This window comes from Chiloscyllium punctatum, chromosome 35, assembly GCF_047496795.1.
Source record: "Chiloscyllium punctatum isolate Juve2018m chromosome 35, sChiPun1.3, whole genome shotgun sequence".
In the NCBI taxonomy this organism is placed as follows: domain Eukaryota; kingdom Metazoa; phylum Chordata; class Chondrichthyes; order Orectolobiformes; family Hemiscylliidae; genus Chiloscyllium; species Chiloscyllium punctatum.
This window is the reverse complement of record NC_092773.1, coordinates 8,054,304-8,077,678: the sequence shown is the minus strand read 5'-3', so window position 1 is coordinate 8,077,678 and position 23,375 is coordinate 8,054,304. Positions and strand designations below refer to the sequence as shown.

Genomic DNA, 23,375 nt, shown 5'->3' with positions numbered 1-23,375 from the left:
TGGGTCCCTTGCAATGTATCCCCACACACAGCCAGATAGTTATTCCCCATGTCTTTACGTGGCAGTCTTCCCCATGCTGTTTGTTCAGTTTGGGTGACAGGCTTATAAATTGGTCCATGAATATTCTGAAAGTGCAAACCAGAAACGATGAATGAATGCAATGTAATCAGAACCACTCCGAAGGATTACTGATTATCGTGTGGAAAGTACACAAACATTCAGTCCCTGAGGCAGGGACACAATATTCAAACAGGGAACCACACTCCAATCTGCATTTCTTCCAGGGCTGAACCACAAGAACGTACAATGTGTTCCCCTTTGCCATGTGAGAAAATGACTCATTGTAATTTCATTTTTTTTTATTAATGTGGATGTACGACACGCATTTTGAAAGTGTCATGGTTTGCAGATGTGTGGGGTGGTTGTTAGTGAGGGCTGTCGGGGGGGGGGGGGGAAAGAGAGGGGAAGTTGGAGGTGATGTTCAAGGTCATCTGAAGGTTATGTATCACTGAGTGAGAAAGGAACACTGTCTGCCTTGTTACAAGTGACCGAGTGTTAGCAGCCACACAGGAAGTAGTGGACACGGAACCTTCAGGCAGACTAACACGATTCAATATGCTCTGAAAAAGCCTGCCTGCCTCCTTTACAGGAAGGATGGACCTTGTGTTGGCAGGGGAGGGAGACGGGATGATCATTCTTTATTGTCCCAAGGTGGTCACAACCTTGGCAGAAATGGTTCAGTAACCTTGCAGAGGGCTGTTACATTTCACTAGAATGGTCAGCTAACTGGCTGCAGGAACTAGGTTGTGTTTGAAAAAAAGGGTTTAATGGGTTCAGAATGCATGTGAAACATCAACCAATCACTGACTTTACATGGCAGAACAGGACAGAGGGGCTGAATGGTCTCCTCCTGGTGCTATATAACCAGTGGAAAATACTAGAGAGCAAATTACACCAAGGGTCAGTGAAATAACTGCACACAGGCTGGTGTCCTGTCACTAAGCCACCTTCTGTTTACCAGTGCACAGGTACACTGGCTGTGACCAGCCTGCTTGGTGTCAGTCCTGGAACTAAGCACATTTTAAAACTCCTGGTTATAATCGGTCAGTCAGGGCTCCCTGATCGGGGTTAAGTTGGGCCAATGACCTTATACTCAAAGAGGTCCAGGTCCACCCAGTCCCAAATCACTACAAAAGGTCTGGTTTCCATCATACATTGTGACAGAGGGGTGGAAGTGAACTGTCACTAAGGTGGGAGAATAACATCCTCGCCACATCACAGAGCTCTGATACCCTGATAATGACACCTTTGTTAAATAAAAAGGATTGGTTGAGATACAAACCGAGCCCCTTCATCGCCTTTCTCAGTTTGGCTGCATCCTCCTGGGAATTGAATCCAGGGAACTCTCGAACAGTGCCACGTTGTCCAACCTGTTACAAGAAACAAAATCAGCTGTCACCATTGCCAAGGAGTCAGTTCTTCACTCATTTATTTCAAAAAAGCTACCTGCTTCCTCTTGTCTGCATGGTGTGTGACTGGTCAAGGGATCTCAAGACTCCAATTTCTAACATCAGGTGAGCTTCTCACTATCACAAGTCCATCTTGAAAACTCGGTGCGTGCTGACAGGACAGGTGGTGTGGAAAGGTGGTGTGGGACTCAAACTACACGTCCCTGACTGCTTCCCCCTCCCCTTCCTACCCACATGGGAGAGAGCATAGATGCATTCGCTTGTGCCAAGGTGCCATGAGAGCCCTGGGGGTGGTGATTACCCAGCAGGAACCTGGCAATGCTGGAGAACACACCCAACCAAGGAACAAAGCTGAAGACATGATTATGAATGACGGAGTTCACAGACTCAAACCTTAGCTGGGTAAACAGACAGACAGTGTGTTGGGAACATGGAATAGAAAAGCAGATCCAGACTTCACCAGATCATTGGAGGTTGGTGCCAACCTCTGGGCAAGATGACGACAATATTGGGGGTGTTCAGTTTATCTCCGCTGCTCAGTGCTAAGACAGGAGTGAAGCAGCAATGACACTGCTGAACGCTACAGGGTGGGCAGCTGGTGACAAGGAACTGGCATTTCATTGCCACTCTGGACAATCCAGCTCAAGGTCCAAAATAAATCCAACTAAACTCAGCCTGAGAGAGCAGCCTTCTGCTGCTATGTCCACAAACAGAGGAAGCAAAAACAGAGGGAGACACACACAACAAACCTTAAACACATCAAGGGCTTCAAGACATCTCACAACCAAGCATATGTGCAGTTGTAAATACTGCTCTTGAACATGCAAACAAAAAGGTCAATTCTTGTCCAGCAGTCTGTCACACCACAGGGAGAGTTCAGTCAGTCAGTCAGTCAGTCAGTCACCAACAAAAGGCAACAGGACCTTTCAGAGGAAGCTCCTGCTCAAACAAATGGCAGCGCTTCTTTAAAAAGTGAGTCCTGCAGCTTTCTTCCTCCTGTACTAAGAGGATGGAAGTAGTTGCTCAGCTTCAGGATGGTGCCCCTGACAGTGCAGCACTCCTGCAATGCTGGTGGCACTATTGTTCACCTTGGTGATATGCTCAGAGAGTGGGACTCCCTTCCATAACCTGCTCACTTTGACACCCAATGCCAATGGATGCAAGTGGGCCGAACACTGCTGGGCCAAACACTGCTGGCCAACTCCCATTGTGTAGGAACCTACCCTGACAAGGAGGGTCACACTGCTGTTCCCTGTGCTGTCGTGTCTCCTCTGTTACATTACACTGACTCAATACCAGTGCACTAGTCTCAACAAACTGTGTGTAGGCAAAACAAAATACAAAATTTGCCAAACCTCTTTTCAAAGCCAGGTTCAGCCATTGTTAATGCAGGAGTGGGGCAGCACAGTGGATCAATGGTTAGCACTGCTGCCTCACGGCACCAGGGTCCCAGGTTCAATTCCAGCCTCAGGCAATTGTGTAGAGTTTACACAGTGTCCCCATGTCTGAGTGGGTTTCCTCCCACAATCCAAGACGTGCAGGTCAGGTGAATTGGGTGTGCTAAATTGCCCAGTGTTCAGGGATGTGTAGGTTACATGTATTAGTTGGGGCAAATTTAGGATAATAGGGTAGGGGTGTGGGTCTGGGTGGTTTACTTGTCAGAGGGTCAGTGTGGACTTGGTTGGCTGAAAGGCCTACTTCTATATTGTAGGGATTCCAGGTAAGCAAGAACATTGGTACAATTTCACAAAACGTGGGTTGGGATCACCAAAAAGAGAGTCTCCAAATCAGGGGAATTGCCAGTAATGATACGAACACCAGCTCTCCCATGTCAAAAGTGACTCCATGAAGGGAAAAAAAAAAAGGAGGTGCTCCCCAGAAGAAATCAAAACATTGAAAAGCTATCCAATGCATCCCAATCAGCTTCTCCGGGCCCCTGTGGAACTATCCTGCCCAATTCCTTTATCTGGGAAAGAGAAGAATGGATTGAAATTCCTGCCACTGCAGGTAGCTTACTCCGAAGGTCCCATTTGTCCTTTGACTGGCCAGGCCACTGCACGTCCTCTGGTTACAAACCCTTCCCCCATGCTAGACCCTGACTCACATCAACTTACACAGACCCCTTTCTCTGCTCTCCCTGGCCCAAGTGAAACGGTGGTTCTGGTGCCAACACTGACACATGAGGAGATGGCACTGCCAGCAATCTGACTGACTGTCAGTGCAGTGTCGAGGATGGATGAATCAAGATCCTATCTCTCTGCTCCAGTGAATACCAGAACTCCTCCGTACTCTCCTAACCGTAGGGAGTTCCCTATGGTAACCAGAGCAATGTAACTGTCAACTCAGTCACGATAAAAATAGTCAGGGTGAATCCACAATGTGGTTGGCCCACCCCACAGAAACAGTCAAGGCAGCCTGTGTTAATAACTTCAAAATACACATCAGCTAGCTTGAACAGATCAATGTTAGCCTGGCCTTTACCCGGTGGCCAAGTGCCAGGGTTCAGAGACCGGTGATTCTGTGTCACTCAGTTGACACTCTTTCACTGCAGGAACAATGGACATAGCTCGCACGGACCGGAGAGTTTTAATCAGAGAGTTTCTACTTTGTTCCTCTTTCAGAATGAGGGAAAGCATCATGACTAAACTGATGAACAACGGCATTGAAAATTAAATCCTCTCCCAGGTTAGCTCAATGCAACGAAGCTGGTCAAAGACCAGGCGTTGGCATTAACAAGCATAGCTGGAAACTGAATCAAACACTCAACCCAGATGGCACCCCTGTTTAGCACAGACTGGTCAGCCAAGGTGGCACACAGAAGTGAGCAGCAGTTCCCATTCACTCAAGCTGGCACACCTCGCTTATTGGGAAGGTGCTTCCACATGTTGATAAAGGTGCACTGCACTGGTTCTCCCTCACACGAGGACTGCAGCTCAGTTGGAGATATCACTGAGTTCCAATGCAACTCCATGTTCAGGGAACAGGCAGGGATTGGTGTTTTATTTTAAAAACAAAAGAAAACAGACATTTCTGTCGGGAAACGTGCCATGGCACACACCAGAATTAACCAAACATGAAGACTACAATGCTAAGCCAACTGTAAACTCCATTCGGTGTGTAGATTGGCTGTCATATTTATAACACTGCTCCTTATCTCCACCCCCTCACTCCCAAAGTGGGGTTGCAAAAGGCACATGTTCAGATTTGCCTGGGAATAGGGACCTCACAGATACTGCCCAAGGCAACCACCAGAGAAAAAGCTTTTCGGTTTTTCTTCCTAAAACCCTGTTGTACAATGAAAGTAGAGTCGCCTGTTCTCCCAGTGGAGGGATTTGGAGAGTTTGGGTCAGTTTTAGTTGGGGACCCAGATAAGCTGCTGCAGTGTAAAGAGGAGCCAGGCTTCAGCAATGATCACTGGCTGATCCCCTCGGTCTCTCGGAGTTCTCCCCTCTAAAAACCTGGGTTTGGACTTATTTTGCCACGGGGTTGTGTTTGTGGGAACGTTGCAGGAAGTCTGATCAGCTTCTTTGTTAAAAATTGTGGGGGATATTTTGTTGGTTGGGTTTTCATATAGTTGTTATCCTAAATTCTGTTTTTTTGTTGACGTTTCCCTTTAGCAGGGAGTAAATAAGTTGGTGTTTCTTTGAGCCAAGTGATTTGATGAGCAAGTGCATCACTCCTGGAATATCCACCTGGAATTCTGCCGAAAACAAGCAGGGAAAATTAGGATCTGGGCGACTGTAAAAATGTTCTGAGGGGGTCTGGCCTGGTACATAACATGTTCCCTCCACTACAGGAGGAAGACACTTCCTTGGTTGTAGCCCTGTTTAGCAAAGTCCCCTATATAGTCAACAGCATACGAGTTTGGCCTCTTTCTTTTCTAAGGATCCAGCAGCAATGTGATGGGCCAAATGGCCCAGTGCTGTCAAGTGCAAGGATTCAATTCCAAGCATCTTTATCATATGTGCCTCAGTAACCTACTCCTTCAGAGGGAAAGCTGAACATGAACAAATTAAAACTAACTTCCTCTGCATTCCCATCACAACAGCTCACCAACAAGCACCTCTATAGACAAAAGCGAGATTTCTAAATTCAGACAATAGAAGCTCCAAAACAAGCTGCTTTCACTGCAGGCTAATTTCAGGGACAAACAATTCTTTTGTCTTAAAGACAAAAGGTATTACTGCTTTCTCCCCAAGCACACCAGCACTGAACAGTAAGCTACAGGTTCCAATACAAATCTGCAAAGATCAAATACAGCAGGAGAAACAAACTAATTGTGACTTGATCTAAAAATGCGTGTGGAGGTTTTTAAATTTGGGAGCTTGGATTAAGCCGAAGAATAAAAGGGTTTACATTTTTAGTTGTGTGAACTGACAGGCTCTCTTTCTGAAAGTGTCAAAGTGATTTGAAAACAGCAAACTGTAAGACAGCCTTTCAAAGAAGTGATGGGACTTGATCAAATCGAGTCACATCACTTATGACAGGGGTTCGTTACTCAACGTTTGTGGAGTGAAGTTTTGCATTCAGAAACAGATGGCTAAAAGCCAATTGCAGTTAATTTGCAAATTTAGTATTTGTCAATGGGTCAGCTTTTAAATTGCCTTCAGGAGGCAAAAACTTGAACCAAACTCCACAGGAATCAGTGAGAAGACCATGCCTGAATTGCTCCCTCAGTTCCAGGCTGATGCCTGGACCGAGTCAGTGAGTTCATCCAGCGTTCTTGATTCTCTGTCTCCAAGATAGAATTATGGTCAAAGTGCACAAGTTCGGCAAACGAGGAAACTGGTTTTGTAAAGGATATTACAGCATCAAATTTAATCAGCTTCCCTGATCTTCAGAGATAAAGGTGACAACAGAGTCAGGTACAACAGCTGATGGTTTAGGGGGTTGGTGAACACACAGTGCAGGAAGAGCAGCTCCTGGGCTGCACTGGTCACGAATGGGCCAGGAGATGGTAATACTGCTGGTCACCATGAAACTTAGCCTGCCCTTACCATACAAACTCCCAGAGCAACAGCATCCAACTGCAGGCCACACAAAGACTCAGTTATACAGCCTTCATTAAGTCAGTACTGCACTGTTCAAAGACACAATGGTCATCAAGACCAGGAAGAGAAAGAGAAACCTGGGCTCTCACCAAAGTCCAAAAATCAGCCACAGGTTAGACATCGGGACACCACATTGCGATGACATTCCAGAATCTCTTCAATGCAATCCAAACCAGTCCAAGATCAGAGACTAACGATTTAACTGGTCGGCAGCACAAATCACAATTTCGCTCAACTGTTTCTGCACTGCGTATATACACGCACACATGGGTCAAAGTCCCCAACCTGGCAAGCATTTTGTAAGTCTGGTCCAACACCACACCAACTTCCTGTGCAGTGGGGGCAATCCCAAACTGTACTCAGCCAGTGCCAAATAATTCCGATTGACAGGAGCAGATGGCGGCCATCCCGAAGCTCCAGTCTGCTCTGTCAGTCATTATGATCATGACTGATCATCGAACAGAACACCCTAATCCTGCTCTACCCCCATATGCCTGGATCCCTTCAGTCACAAGAGCTGGATCGGCCTCCTTTTTGGAAACATGTAGTGTTCTGACTACAACGCTTTTGTGGTAGGGAATTCCACAGGCTGAGTGCTCTCTGGGTGAAGAGACACCAGAACATCCTTCCTGTGTTTCCTCTGACTGGTCCTGTCAGAATTTTCTCCCTGTCTAGGCAGATCACCCTCTCCTCAATCTTTCCTCAACTCCAGCGAGCAGAATTCCGACTAACTGTCTCTCCTCCTCGGTCAGTCCCACCCTCCCAAGAAACCTCAGCTGCACTCCCTCCATCACCGGAACATCCTTCCTCAGGAGACGGAGACCAAAACCCCACACGGTATTTCAGGATTGGCCTCGCCAAATGCAGCCAGACATTCCTGCTGCACGACGCAAACCCTCTCACTATCAAAGGCCCACGTGCAGTTTGGCATCTTCACTGCCCACGGTACCTGCACACTCCCTTTCAGAGACTGGAGTTCAAGGGTACCCCGGGCTCACTAAACATTCCCTCCCTCAGTATACAGCCAAATAATCACCTGACTATTTTTGCTACCCCAGTGTACAACCTCACATTTATCCACATGAACAAGCAACAGCCATGCACTGACCCACTCCCACTCCCTCTCCAAATGATACTGGATCATGTCTGCACCCTCCCACCCGGCTTTCTATCTTAGATTGACTTCCCTCATCTAAATGTTTAGCATGGCATCCTAGTATGGATCCATACTGTAACCCACGAGCCACTGCCTGCCAGTCAGAAAGAATCATTTATTCTGACCTGTATTTTCTTTCCTGTTTACTCACCAGGTTTCTATCCATTGCCTGGCCTTGCTTCAGTACTGGCTGCACAGATTGTAGTGAAGTCAGCACCATGAAACACACTCGATGGAGAGGGCTGATCAGGGAGCTGACATGAGCAATTGAGTTTAAAAAATATCACAGCACCAGGTTATAGTCCAACAGGTTTGTGGAAACAGTAGCTTTCCAAACACTGCTCACAACCACTTTATCAAGGAGCAGCGTTCCAAAAGCTAGTGCTTCCACATAAACCTGTTGGACTATAACCTGGTGTCGAGAGAATTTTAACTTTACCCACCCTAGTCCAAAAGTGGCACCTCCACATCATGGTCAATGACCCAAGTGTGAACAACATGCTGACAACACCACTGTCATATCTGGATTCTTCAATGTGGTGTAACAATGGGGAAAACTGTATCAGGATTTCTTTAGGGTTCATAGCCCATGTAGGAGATATCAGGAAAAAAAAAAGTTAATTTACACAGAGTCCCAAAAGCCATTCAGTAAGGTACCACATCCATGAGGACGATGGCATCTCCTCGAGTTGAGACAATTCACATTTGTGGAGAGAGGGGGGATTGGATAACAGACAGGAAGACAAGAGCGAGATTAAATGGGCCTTCGTGTTGTCAGCTGGTGAGGGAGTAGATTTATTCCAAGTGTCAGTGCTCAGTTATCATCTGTGTGACTGAGAACCAGAGCTCATCAGAAAACCTTGATAGGAAAATAGATTGAAATACAATTGTGAGGATATATGGACCGGTGAGGAACTGGGGAACAGAGCAGGGGGCAACAGCCTTTTCTAATTGGACTGCCCTCCTGTTTTCACCCAACACTCACTTGTGTTACAGTGTTTTTTTTTTTAACCCTGGCATTTCAGGGAAGAAAAAAACAGGAGGATTCAGTCACTATTCAGCCACGAAAGCCAGATTACATTCCCTCCTTGAAGGGTGCATATTGATTTGAGCGAGCGAGCTCAAGTCTTCATGTTTAAACAAAAACTAAATACTTGCATTGGTCCAAGTACAGCGAAGATTCACTATTGCTCCCTGGGATAAGTAACTTCTCCAAAGACAAGAGACTGGGCAATTGAGCCCCAACGCCAAGGGATTTAACAAATAGGGACAATCTCATTACAACCATTGAAATTTACTGTGGAAAACTAAAATGAATTTGTCAAGGAATAGTCCCCTCAGAAAGGGTCATTAAACCTTGACTTGTCCAACCCTCTGCTGATCAACAGCATGGGTTCACTGATCCCAGAACAGTGACAAACAGGTTTCATTAATAAAGTCAACAGCAGGCAGTATCACAGGAGCTGCTCACTGACTGGTACCATGTTTGAACAATGGATTTGTCTGCTGATAACATTTCACAATGTCCCAAACAAGTGATTACAGTTTAACTGGGAAGAAACCAAGTCAATGAAACCTTTGACTCTCTTATTGATCTCAGTCAATTCCACTAAATCTCATCTCATCAATTCATAAGCAGGCAGGGAACTGAAGAGACGGTGAAGGAAGGAAGGTTGTGTCTGCATCAGAGTACTTACAGCTGCCATGGTAACAGATCGAACAGAAACGTGTCCTCAGGGAAATTCTGACCTGCTGAGGGAGAAGGGAGATCAAAAAACAAAAAGCTGTTAAAAAGGTTCATTTCAGACAGATAGTCAAGTTCCCACAACATTGAACAGCAAGGGTTGTTGACATGACTCATGGGGAAGCATTCAATGATATGGTCAAGAATATACCTGTTACAGACAACCAACCAGGACAGTCCCATACTGTCATGAGAACACAGGATGACCCACTCCCTGTCAGATGGAGGAGATGCTAACCCAGGGACCCCTCCCTCCACCAGTTACCCAGCCCCCTTGACCCTACCAAAATACCCGCTCACGAATCTTGGGCTGGTTGTGAAAACATGACAACATTTCTTGGTCCTTTGGTTTAAGGAAGAAGCGAAGAGTATTTCCAGTGGATTGGATTGCAGACTGTCTGCTGATGACCACACTGCTGCTTGTGGGAACTTAATGCGAGCAAGCTGCACACTGGGATTCCTTTCATTTCTGCCAACCCAAACTAAACACTTCTCTAAAAATAAATTTAAAATACGTGGAACCATTATGGAGCAGAACCAAAACTTCCTCTCTGTTCCATTACTAAATCAGCAATGGGATCCTTCCCCCGCCCCCCCCAAACCTGGTCACCACCAGTAAACTCAGTGCTGTCCAATTGATTTATCTACCTGTAAAGCCCAGTGCAAACCATCAAAAAAAAAAGGTTCAGGGGATGAAAGTAGAGTTGAGTTGAGTTGGAGGGGGAAAACAGTGTTGAGGCAGAGTCAGTGAAAAAAATAAAAGCTGCCACAGTTATACCAGACCACAGAGAGACAGACACTAGAACTCAGCATACCTCAGGCAAGGAGAGGGGTTCAGAAGCGGAGCCCTTCAGGGTAACCCGAGCCCAATGCAGGAAACCACACAGTTTCCATCACTCTGTATAGTGACCCAGATATCCAGCTGAACTGAGCTAAACCAAATGAATGTGTTCCTGCAGAATTCATGGAAACATGCCTAACGCAGAAGGTATTCAACCCATCCCAGCATGGCCAGCCCTCGTAAGGGCCAACCAACCTCTTCTCCCGATATGGTGATTGTCCCAAGGTTGGCCAAGCAGACCCTGTGGCATGGGAGATTTGTGACTGGAGCTGTTAATCTGGTCCAATCAGGGAGCCCTCACTTAGATAGAAACAGGAGTGTCCCCCCTCCACACAGGTATTGTCCTTACCAGTCTCAGCTGGTTACTGGTTCACTGTCCATCTGCTGGTGGGAAAGATGGAATAAACATCTTGCACAATGGTATCTTTAAAAACGAGTCAGTGCACCCACACTGACACAGATAAAGACAGTGTCATGGGTTCTGGTCCCTGTCTGGGCATGCTTGGAGCTCACTTGGTCAGTGTCATGCATTATGCATTGGTAATGAAGTGTCACTTGGTGACGGCATAAAAGTCTGTGCAGTTTTTGGGATCTACCAGCATGTAAGTTCCAGGGGTGGACCCAAGCTGAGCTGAACACCTTGGTCTGACACAGCAGTGATGCTTCCATCATGTGTAGGCTCAGGGTCACAATGAGAGTTACAGTGGCCTCACAGATCTCCCAGTCACTGGACTGAGCTCCACACCCAGGCTCCTACACTTCACCTCCAAACACAGTTCCAACATTGTCCCTCAAACCACCACCACCGCCCCCTCCCAGCCTCCAAACACCATGCAGAAAATGACCAGGATTCATACTTTGAATGATGACTACCAGACTGCGCCCACATGCATCTGTGTCTTTGGTCATGAAAGGATTCAACTTCAAAACAGTCCCTCACCATCCATGCTCCACAAAACCCATGGCTGTGTGGCAGGAATCCACTGCGAGGGCTCCCACCTTCTCCTGCTGTAGCCAGGTGTCACAAATACTTGGGCATCATGGTGGCTCAATGGTTAGCACTGCTGCCTCACAGCACCAGGGACACTGGTTCAATTCCTGCCTCAGGCAACTGTGCGGAGTTTGTACATTCTCCCCATGTCTGCGTGGGTTTCCTCCTACAGTCCAATGATGTGCACGTTAGGATGAATTGGCCATGCTAAATTGCCCATAATGTTCAGGGTTGTGTAGGTTGGGTGCATTAGTCAGGGGTGAAATGTAGAATAATGGGCTAGGGGAAACGGGTCTGGGTGGGCTCCTCTGCAGGTGAGACGATGCAATTCTGTCGGCTGTAAGAAGTGGCACCATGGCTTGAGAAGGCAGGAGGGACGATCAAAATGGAAGCTTCTCTTCAGTAAATCAGAAGGTTGGGAGCGAGAGAGCGAATTTCCGAACACAGTACATGACTGACCTCAAGAAAAGCAAATTATGAGGACAATGGGAGTCTTGTTTAAAACCTGAGATTTGAATACAATGAACAGAATGTGATGTTTAATAGCTAACTGAACGCCTCTGTTAGGAACACAGTCTGCCCCACTCCCTTACTGTACATAACTTCCCCAGTCATCAGATCTCCCTCACCTGGCACTGACCCTCACGGCTGCCATTCACAATGAGACAGACCAAACCCACCACTGCCAATGGCTCGATCATTTCCATAATGATCTCAGGACAGCAAGCATCAGCAAAATCTAAAGTGGACAGGAGTGGATTATCCTGATCACTGTTACTGCCACAAGCTGGTTACGGTATTGTTACTGGGAAAGATTCCAGAGAGTTGGAATTTGGAGAGGAGGCTACACTTCAGGATTAACAGTCCAGGAACAAGGTCACACTTGTGATTCCCGACATGCAGCCTGTATAGACGTGCAGTGAACAGCAGGATTTCAAGAACAATTACGGTAACTGAAACAAAAAGAATTTAGTATTTAAACTGAGCAGTGACATCCACTGCGAGGAGACAAAAAGCTACCTGCAAAATTGCACTAGCATCATTGTCATTTGCAAGTGAAATGCTTATTCGATACATAACCGCCACTTCCACAACCAATTCAGACCAGGAACAGTGACGCATAACTGAGGGCAAATACTGAACATGCAACAAAACATCACTGCAAGAGAGGGAAGGGGCCAAATCACGATCAGTGCACATGGTCATTGCTCAGAACTGGCACGTTTTAAAGAGATTAAAATGTACACCCATTCCTTAAGGTTTGCTCACAGTTACTCGAAAACAGGATGAACTGCTCGTTTTGATCGGGTCAGGCTAATTTCACGAGCTCATGTGTCATTGCTCAATCCAGAATTAGAGATGCTGACACAACATGGCAATCCTCCTGACTTCAACAAACTGACCACCTTGGACAGCAACCCTGCCCTGCAAGGAAAAGGACACTAGAATCATCCTCTCTGCCCCTGAACCTTCACTCTTAAATCACTGTTAGTCTAATACTGACCTCCAAGATCTCATGGCTGTACCATTGGTGACCGTGCCTTGAGCAACCACACCCCAGGCTCTGGGTTACCTCTCCAGAAATCTCTCCACCTCCTTGCTGAACACAAGCAGGAGATGCACAACAACACTACCATACACAGAAAAATCCAACATTCACTCACCTCCTGACTCCCAAATCCTGTCCCCAGCAACAAGCCACAAGCCAAGAACACAATGGGATACTCCCTTCCTTGCCTGGAATGGATACAGCTCCAAAAACACAAGAAGCTGACACCATCCCAGACAAAGCAGCCCCTGCTTGATTGGCACCACATTGACACACATCCAGTGCCTCCACCAACTATGGTCAGTTGCAGCAGCATGTACTACATACAAGATGCACTACAGAAACTGACCCAAGTTACTCAGACTGCACCTTCCAAACCCACAGCCATTTCTATATGGAAGGATAAGGGCAGCAGATGACCAGAAACGTCATCAGCTACAGTTTCTCCACTCCCCCCACCCCAACCCAGGCTGCACACCCTTTAGTATTGGAAATCTATCACTGGTTCAGACTCCTACACTCCCTGACAGTGTAACCCCACAGGCAGCAGGTTTTCACAAAGACAGCTCACCTTGCCACCATCTTCTCAAAAAGGTCATGAGGCACAAAAAACAAATGCTGACCCAGCCAGCCTCACCCATGTTCTATTAAAACATCCAAAAACATATCCAGCCCTTGCTCCTTTCCTAACTTCAGCTCCTGAATATGGCTGCGTATCAGATTTGGTTTGGTGATAGCTGATGTAAAACCAGGATGGTTTCATTATGTGGTGATGTATAAATCTAAGCTGTTGATCGACAAAATGAAAGGTCACTGGAACAGGAGTATGCTGTTCATCCCCCGAGCCACTTGGACCAGTGAGATCACGTCCCTAAATATCCCTGACAGGAGTTTCCAGAGGCCAGCTTGAACTCTCTTCCACAGGCCTCGGTGATAGACAATTCCAAAGATTCACCACTTTTAGTGAAGAAATTTCTGCTCCTCTCAATCCAACATGTCTTGTCCCTTCCTGAGACACTAGAGTACTCAGCTTGAGGAAACCTTCTGTCTACATCCACCCTGTCACATCCTGCAAGAGTTCAACTATCAGGGAAATCACGCATCAACTTAAAAAACTGAAGGGGAGTGCGGATCAAGCATTCTTAACAGAAAGCATTCCAGCTCAGGCAACATCCACAGAGATAGAGTGAGCTAACCAGACTCACAGACTCGAATCATGACCTTGCTCTCTGTCCATGGAGGCTGTCATTTTCAGTGCAGATTTCAGCACCATTTGCCCCAGCTTTCTTCATCTCTCCTCATGAGGGGAACTTGCCACCCCAAGGAGTGATCTGGTGAACCTCTGCTGCACTCTCATGAAATATATCCGACAAACTGCACATACTCCAAAAGAGATGTAAGCCAGTCTTCACATACCTGGACATTGCAATTTGTGAATTCAGACTGGTGTTTTAATTGTTTCAGCTTTTAGTGACTCTCAGACACCTAGCTCTACCCAAACAAATCCTATATCATGCTTCTTCAAAGATCTTGTCAGATATACAGACTGAATCAGCGATTCAAACTCTGTTCTTGATTTGGCGTTCCACTCTAACTCCTTTGCCTTTCTGTCTGTCTGTCCTTGCTACGAGTAGATCTTGAATATTCAGGCCCAATCTCAGACAGCTGATTGCCACACTTCTGTGCTCACACTCAGAGCCACAGTACATAGTTCACACCCACATTTTCAAAATGGAAGCCTTTATTTAAGCCATTTAAAAAAAAAGGGTGGATCCTCCAGCAATAAGCCCATTCGTCACTTGGAATTACTTTGTGCATTGTCTACTTCTGCTCACGAGTCCTGTTATTGTCACTGAATCTCAGCTCCTGTTTGGGTCCCCATTCCCCTGCCGACCTGATTTAAACCCTCCTCAGCAAGATCAGCAAATTCCCTGAGAGAATGTTTGCCTGGGTCCTGCTAAGATACAATCCATCTCTGTGGTACAGGCTCCCACTGAGTCACAAGCCATGGTCAGACCTCAGAACCCTGATACCCTCCTCCTTCCTTCCATGACTTTGCCAGCCACATGCTCAATCACCTGGTTCATGTCTGTGTGCTCACTGGCACAGGACTGGTTACCATCTCAAAATTATTACTGAGCATTCTCCTGCACAAATATACTTTGAGGACCTGATCCTCTGGCCTTCTCAACTCATGGGTACCATGTTGAATTACCAACCTCAGGCTGTTCACACACCTCCCTCCCCCACACAGGGCAACATAGGTAGAGGGGGGCATCTTGGATCACGGCACAGGGAAAGAAACAAACCATCCTGAAGTCACCAAAATAACTCCCTGTTGTCCTTGGAGCAATCTCCTGTTAGGTGATTGCTCTTGTATCTTCTCACCTCCTTTCTACCCAGCTGAACCATGGCACAGTGCCATCCACAATCTCTGGAAGGGGCATGCCTATGTTGCTGAGAAAGTGGGTGTGTGTATCTTGGTCAGCTTGCCCATCAATGATCTCTGCTGCAGGAAGGTCATGCCCAGGCCTCTGAGGTTTGCAAACAGACCACACCGAACTTGGGGCGATACTGACTTGCCTGGGCTTACTTTCCTACTGGTTCGCCAAGTGGCGAAGTCATCTGCAAGTTTGGTAGGCCAAGGGTGCTCCCTCTAATAGCTGCTGCACTGCCTGGCACTCACCCACTCCTGACCTTCCCACACAGCCCCTTGGTTGCATGAGGAATTAACCAGAGTAAACTGCACATGGCTTCAGGGTGGAGAAACCTGATGAGCATTAGGGAAAGTGAAACCAGAGAGGATTTTCACAACACTTAATGACAGGTTTGAGATAATGGGAAACAGAGCCACGACAGCAAGCTCAAAAACACATTGCTCCAAGCTGTGGAGCAGTTTCCATTTCCTGGTTGCTGCCATTGTTAAACATGGACACGGTCAGGTCCAGTTGACGTGACTCTGATTTGCAAACCCTCTGCCTCAGAAGGTAGTCCAGGCAGGATCAATACATGTCTTGAAGCTGGAGGTGAATGGATTAACAAAAATTAAAGATTAACAATGCTAAGACAAGATAGAGATGGCAAATTCAGAACACACCAGCCATGACCTTGCTGAATGGTGGGAAAGAGTCAAGGGGCTGAATGATGTCCTTTTTCAGAATTACTCCATTCAGAAAACAGTCCCAGGTCTGTTCTCAAACAGTCTGTGGGATACTGGTGTTTACATAACATGAAGATCTGGGACAACTGATCAAATATAGGCTCCCTGAGCTGGGTATTTTAACAAGGGGAAAGTGCTGTTGACAGGCTAAGAGATGGAGAGGAGCAAAGTACAAAGGTTTGCACAAGGTACCTGAAAGCACAGCCATTGCAGAGTAATTACATTTCATCAAACCGATGACTGGAAAGGCAACGAGAAGAATACAGAGCTCCGAAGGTTTAGGGGGTTTGGAGGATGTGGTGTAGATCAGGAGTTGAGACAATGCAGAGTCTTGAGAACAAGGATGACCACATCGAAAATGGAGATGGTACATGAGGGATTAGTCCAAGTCATTGAGTACGGTTGTAATGGCAACAAGACAATTTGGTTGTGGACAACAGAACGGAGATAACCTCAACGCAGGAACCTGTACAAGAGCAGCAGGAGGCTCTTCAGCCCTTCGAGCATTCTTCAACATTCAGATAATGGCTGATTTCCTGAAAATAGAGAACAGAGTTGCTGCATGGCAACACAGCAAGTTGTCAGGTTCACTCCCAACCATGACAAGGAGACACATGGTCAGTGCACTCACTGATTCGAGGTAAACGGATAACAGCGCAGTGAGGAGGTGTTTGGAAGGTGATGGTTTCCCTGCAACTGACTTAGAGACTACTTTCAGTCTGAAGCCTTGCTTCACCTCTCGGCACATCCCATCATCTGATACAGTAATGACATTTGCACTAATTAAATACTCCAGCCTGACAACAACTGTTGACAGGGCATTACAATGTTACTTTGAAACCAAGCAAGGACTCAGTGATCAAGTGAACTTGTACATGACCTGGCCTTGCAGGCAAAATTGACACAAATCACATCATGAGCTTCTGAAAACATTTCTATGCAAGAAACACCAACCATGAATCAGCACTTCCTCGTCTGACGGACTGAAGATCACATGCAACGATTGAGATCCAAAATACTGGGGGTCTCCCAATGACAATTCAATGAAACCTCTCCCTGTGGTGGAGGGAATTCTGAGCAGGGGTATAGACTGAAGCTACAGGGTAAACAATGTACAGGGTTGGTGAGGAACAATCTTTTCACTTGAGGGTGATGGCAATCTGGAATTCACTGGCTCTAAGGGTGATCCAGGCAGAAATTCTCAGAATATGGAGTAAGTTTTTAGCTGTACACATTCTATGCCAAAGGCAGACAAGGCTATGGGCTGACTGCTGGAGACTGGGATCGGAATAGCAAAGTGGCTGTTTTTGACCAGTGCTGACTGAATGTGCTGTACACTACTGACTCAGAACATCTAATAAATCCCCAAACAGGACAACATGGAAATATACACAATGCCAAATGTCTTGACTTGTACTATCTCTCCCTGACAATGTCCTGTAGACGATATGTTTAAAAACAAAGTTTCAGTTTATGGAACAGTCCATGCTAAAAACATTCTATATTCCAGTCCCCACCCCCTGAGCGCGGACTGAATTATTATCTTAAACCAGATTTCCTGATGACAGCAGATTTCCATCCTTCACAAATCTTTTCCAGCCCGATAGGATTCCTTCAGAGTTTTCAAGTGAGGGATAACTAAAAGACGACAGAATAAGCCAGGTTCCAGCCACACTGACCCTACAACAGACCAAGTGTGATGGCAGCTGACATGAATGGTCAGGCACCTCCACAAAAACAAGGGACCCCTCACTCCTCCCAAATCCTCAGTCACTGGCACCCCTCTGCAAACCAGATATCATGCCAAGGAAGATGCAAAGCTCACACACAAAACCTTGCAATATCAGCAACAGACTGTCAGCACATAGACGACAACACTTTGTACTGACTTGTCACAATACTGACCAAGAAACCCCTGCTGTGATCTCAGCTCAGCCCTCCGAGAGAGGGCCAGAACAAACTCCATCACAAGAATGCATTTTGTAATTTTCTTTTTAAACATTAAACATTAGTTACTACACAGGGAGAAGAGCTTTGCAAGCCAAGGCCCAGGAACAGCTGGAATGGAGTCAGCACAGAAGCAGACCCTTCAGTCCAACTTGTCCATGCCGACCAGATATCCTAACCTAGTCCCATTTGCTAGCATTTGGCCCGTATCCTTCCAAACCCCTTCCCATTTATACACCCATCCAGATGCCTTTTACATGTTGGAATTGTACCAGCCTCCACCACTTCCAGGTATGCACCACCCTCTGCATGAGAAAGTTACCCCTTTGGTCCTTCTTAAATCTTTCCCATCTCAGTGTAAACCCACACCCTCTCGTTCTGGACTCCCCCACTTCAAGCCTTAGCTATTCACTTACTGTTCAAAAGGTCATTAAAATATTCTAACTGAACCTGCATCCACCACTTTCTCTGAAAGTTCATTCCACACACAAACCACTGTAAAACAAAAGTGCCCCTTCATGGTCTACTGTACATCTGTCCTCTCACCTTACAAAAAGTGCTCCCTAGTCTTGAAATCCCCCACTTACACAGAGAAGACACCTGCCATTCACTTTATCTGTCCCCTGCACAATTTTATAAGTCTCTACAAGTTCACCTCTCAACCTCCCACACACCAGGGGGAGAAAAAAAAAGCCCCAGCCTATCGTTACAACTCCAACCTTCCATACCCAGCAACATCCTGGTAAATCTTTTCTGAACCCTCTCTCATTTAATAAGATAATTTAATTTGATTCATTTATCTATTTTTGTCACATGTACCTCAGTAGTGTGGGAAGCTATGTTTTGCGTGCAGTACAGCCCATATGAAAAAAGTGAAGGAACAGACTGAAGAATACAATGTCTGGCTGCAGAGAGTATTCCTGGTCCGAAGACAGGGCAGCCACAACTCTGTACTGCACGCCCTCAGGGGCCCCACCAACATCAAGTTCACACAGTCTGTGTGGTGTGATGTTTGAGGCTCTGCAACGATAGTGGTCTGGAACTGACAGGAAACCCAATAACAAATTTCTTTCTCGGCTAGGAATTTGCAAGAGCCAGTGCACGAGGCTCTTGGTGCCTGGGCCATGAAACAGGCCAGTTTACTTCAGTGAAGCGACTCCCCTGTGAGGAAGCAAGAGCAGCAGCACAGTGTGCTGACACAAAACTGGAAACTAATGGAGAAATACACAGCACCAGGGAGAACAGGCACCAAATGCAAGACAGTCACATAGCTAGGTGTGGGAGCCAACTCAGGGTAAATTGGCTGCTGCTTTTCCAACAGGGGCAGCATGTCAATGAGCAGGTGGATCAAAGGCATTTTGAAGTGGTGAGGGACTCTGGAAGCTGATGTACAAGACAACCTATTCCTGATCTGGAATAATCAGAACCCATCCAACAAAGAATAAAAAGTACATGAGACAGTGAAAGCTGGGCATGAAACAATGTCGAATGAAGTGAAGACAAACAGCTGCAACCACGGCAGGAAGGGTAGGGGCTTGATTAACATTTCACATTTTAGACTGTTCAAAACTCACTCACCCCAAGGAGGCCAAAGGTCACGATAAACTTGACCAAACTAGCAAGGTGACAAAACCTTCCAATCTGCAAGGCTGTTCGAAGCAGAAACAAGAACAGGAAGTGCAGGAGAAACTCAACAGGTCTGGCAGAATCACTGCAGAGAAAGCAGGGTTAATGTTTCAGGTCCAGGCACCCTTCTAGAAACCTAGCAACAGTTTCCAAAAGGGAAAACAGCCAATGTTTTCCTCACCAGCATCTATGGGATAGGAAAGTGCGAGCTGCTCAAGAGGTTCATCTCAATCAGCATAAGACCACCGTCACTTTCAGAAATGCAACACAGGGAGCATTCACATCCCTGGCATGTTTTATGGCATAAGTCACATAAGTAATAGCAATGCAACTTTGTTTTAAATACTGACATGCAGCTTTCTCACTCACTCGCTGTCTCAACTGACCACTCTGACTTTGGGGAGGTTGTGATCATGCTGCAAACTTCTTGTCTTTCAGGAATGTCATTTTGGGTGGTTAAATGAAAGTTTGACGTAAATATGCTGAAGACAGGGACTGGTTGTTAAAGGAGTGAGAGCATGGATGCATGTGGAGCCCAGCAGGAGAGAAGACTTTAAAAAGTGGATGAGTAATGGTGAACCTGGGAAGGAGACGAGCTGCTATTGGGAACAGTAAGCAGACGCGAAACAGGTTGGTTACACTTTACAAGGTATTCAGGCCTTAAACGATTGAACTCAATATGGAGTCCAGATGGCTGCAGGATCCTGAAGCCCAAAACAAGATGCTATCCTCCCAGCTTGTGCTGAGCTCAAGTGGAGCACTGCAACAAGTCTCAGACCCAGGTGTTGGTCAGGGGACACAGTATAAAAGCAAAATTACTGCAAATGCTACAATCTCAAACCAAAAGAGAAAATGCTGGAAAATCTCAGCAGGTCTGGCAGCATCTATAAAAAGGAGAGAAGAGAGCTAATGTTTCAAGTCTAACTGACCCTTTGTCAAATAACTGACCTTTTGTCAAAGCTTTGACAAAGGGTCAGTTAGACTTGAAACATCAGCTCTTTTCTCCACACACACACAGTCCTGTGTTGAAGGGGCAAGCAATTGGCAGTTGAGGGTCTTTGCTGTGGCCAGATACGTATGTGCTGTGCAAAGCAGTCAACCTGACTGTGTTGCATCTCCCTGATGTAGAGCAGACAACATGGGGAGATTGAGCAGTCCAGGGATCCACCTGCCAAGCTAGAAACACACATGTATCAGTCTGTGTGGCAGCAGGTGTAACTCACCTGTAATGCTGCAAAATACAATGGGAGAGAAGACGAGCAGGGGGAGAGAGAGAGAGAGAAAAATCAACATTCACTGGTGAAAAAGGAATGACAGATGTCAGGTTTGAAGTCAACACAGCCCAACTGCACAGCAGCAAAGTGTAACACAGACAACAAGGGAGTCGCCCTATTTCTGTCCCAGTCACAACCAGAGTACAAACTGCGGGGTTTCAAAAACCAATCTCCGATTAAACAACCCATGAAGTGCACGGCCAGTTGAGAGAGAGAGAGAGAGAGAGAGAGGAAGGGCAGTTTGCCTGGACTTTGTCCCCCCCCCTCTGACTGGGGAAGACAGGACCTGCAGAAACTCTCCGGCTCACTTCGTCCTTTGGGAACAGTGGAGTGAAACTTACCTGAAACTTTCCGACTGCCGTGGGCGGCTGGAGAGATGGGATTTTGTGTGTGAGTGAGTTCCTTACGGAAGATGGCTGCTGTCTTAAATGAAATGGGCGGGACCAGCCTTAAAGAGCCAACAGGCAGGAGTCAGTCCCAGATCCTGAATGATTCATCCCACTCACGGAAATAACTCGCTGCTTTATTCCAAACTCAAACTGCAGCCAGCTCATTGGACGGACCCACCTTTCAATACAAATCATCAAACATTGTCCCACACTGAAATAAAACCATCTCATCCCTCCAGGATGAAAGCAGCCCATTCGGCCCACTGAACCCACACCCACTCTCTGAAGGGCATCCCAGTCAATCCCTACAGTTCCCATGGTAGTCAGCCCATTCGGGGTAATTGAAATCTGGTCCTATCATTGGGTTGTAGGAGTAACTCCACACAGACCTGTGTGGTCAGAGGTTGGAAATGAACTCAGGTCCCTGGTATTGTGAGGCAGCAGTGCTAACCACTGAGCCACCACCCTACCCTACCCTACCCCATCCTACCCTAAGAACTGGGGTTGCTGGAAATCTGAAACAAGAACAGAAATTACAGGTGAAACTCAGCAGGTCTGGCAGCATCCGTGCAGAGAGAAAGCAGAGTTAACATTCTGGGTTGAGTGACCATTCTTCATGGTCACTGAACCTGAAAAGTTAACTCTGCTTTCTGTCTCCAGCAATGCTGCCAGATCCGCTGAGTTTCACCAGCAATTCTTATTATTCCACAGTATCTCCCAGTCAGCTGAGAAATACTCACCAGAAGGTGAAATAGGAAGAAGGACATTGAGGAAAAGCACAGTCCCACTGGATAAGAACGTTCTTTTCCCCACTGCTGACCAGGGCCTGGCAGGAAGCAGAGTCTCAAACAGAAATGGCTCACAGCTGCAGAATTCCCTGTCATCTCCTGACACTGCTCCAAGCAGAACTGAGCAGCGAAATTCCAGGGTCACTCAACAAAATCGTCAACATTTTGGGGAGAGAGAAAATGAGGACTGCAGACGCTGGAGATCAGAGTCGAGAGTGTGGTGCTGGAAAAGCGCAGCAGGTCAGGCAGCATCTGAGGAGCAGGAAAATCGACATTTCAGGCAGGAGCCCTTCCTCAGGCATGAGGCTTGTGGGGGGGGGGGGGGCTGCTGACAGATAAGTGGGTGGGGGGTGAGGCTGGAGGACAGTAGGTGGGAATACAATAGGTAGATGAAGGTGGGGGGGTGATGGTGATAGGTCAGAGAGAAGGGTAGAGTGGATAGATGGGAAAGGTGATGGACAGGTCAAGAGGGCGCTGCCGAGTTGGAGGCATGGGACTGGGATAAGGTGGGGGGAGGGGAGATGAGGAAACTGGTGAAGTCAACATTGATGCCCTGGGGTTGGAGGGTCCCAAGGTGGAATATGAGGTGTTCTTCCTCCAGGCATCGGGTGGTTAGGGAGTGGCGATGGAGGAAGCCCAGGACTTGCATGTCCTCGGCAGAGTGGGAGGGAGAGTTGAAATGTTCAGCCATGGGACGGTGGGGATAATTGATGCGGGTGTCCCACAGATGTTCTCTGAAACAATCTGCTAGGAGGCGTCCTCTCTTCCCAATGTAGAGGAGACCACATCGGGTGCAACGGATATAGTAAATGACATGTGTGGATGTGCAGGTAAATTTCTGAAAGATGTGGAAGGCTCCTTTGGGCCTTGGATGGAGGTGAGGAGGGAGGTGTGGGTGGAGGTTTTGCAGTTCCTGCAGGGGAAGGTGTTGGCACAGGAGGGTGGGCTGTTTGGGGACGTGGACCTGACAAGGGAGTCACAGGGGGGATAGCAGAGGGAAATATATCTCTGGTGGGGGAGGGGGGGGATGGTAGAGAGGGAAGGTAAGATCATGGTGACATTTGAAAAGTGTCAGAAGTGCTGGAACAACTCTGCAGATATTGGTGAGTTCAGAAGGAGATTTACACTGGCTTCCAAATGTTACCTCTGTTTGTCCCTCCACAGACTAATTCATGAGGGGTCAAGGGTTTCGAGTCATAGATTGTACAGCGCAAAAGCAGACCCATTGGTCCAACTCGTCCATGCTAACCAAATATTCTACATTCCTCTCATCCCACTTGCCAGAACTTGGCCCATATCCCTCACAACCCTTCCTATTCAGACACCCATCCAGATAGGGAAATGGCAGGAGAACAGGTTGAAGAAACATATCGGCCATAAGCATACGGTG

The 23,375-nt window shown here is 46.9% G+C and overlaps 1 protein-coding gene across 3 annotated transcripts in view; it reads right to left on the bottom strand.

The window, feature by feature from the left end:
* LOC140459609 (annexin A4-like) overlaps positions 1-21,307 on the bottom strand; it is a 46,428-nt gene extending 25,121 nt beyond the window's left edge. The window contains exons 1-3 of one of the 3 annotated variants that reach the window (XM_072553892.1): positions 21,150-21,307; positions 9,374-9,425; positions 1,343-1,430 (exon numbers count right to left, since the gene is read on the bottom strand). In XM_072553892.1, coding sequence (XP_072409993.1) covers positions 1,343-1,430; positions 9,374-9,382 — 97 coding nt within the window. In that variant the 5' untranslated portion in view covers positions 9,383-9,425; positions 21,150-21,307. Of the gene's footprint in view, positions 1-1,342; positions 1,431-6,609; positions 6,629-9,373; positions 9,429-21,149 lie in introns of those variants that run through there. The other 2 variants (XM_072553893.1, XM_072553894.1) reach the window with 2 other exon arrangements.
* Positions 21,308-23,375: the final 2,068 nt, after the last annotated feature.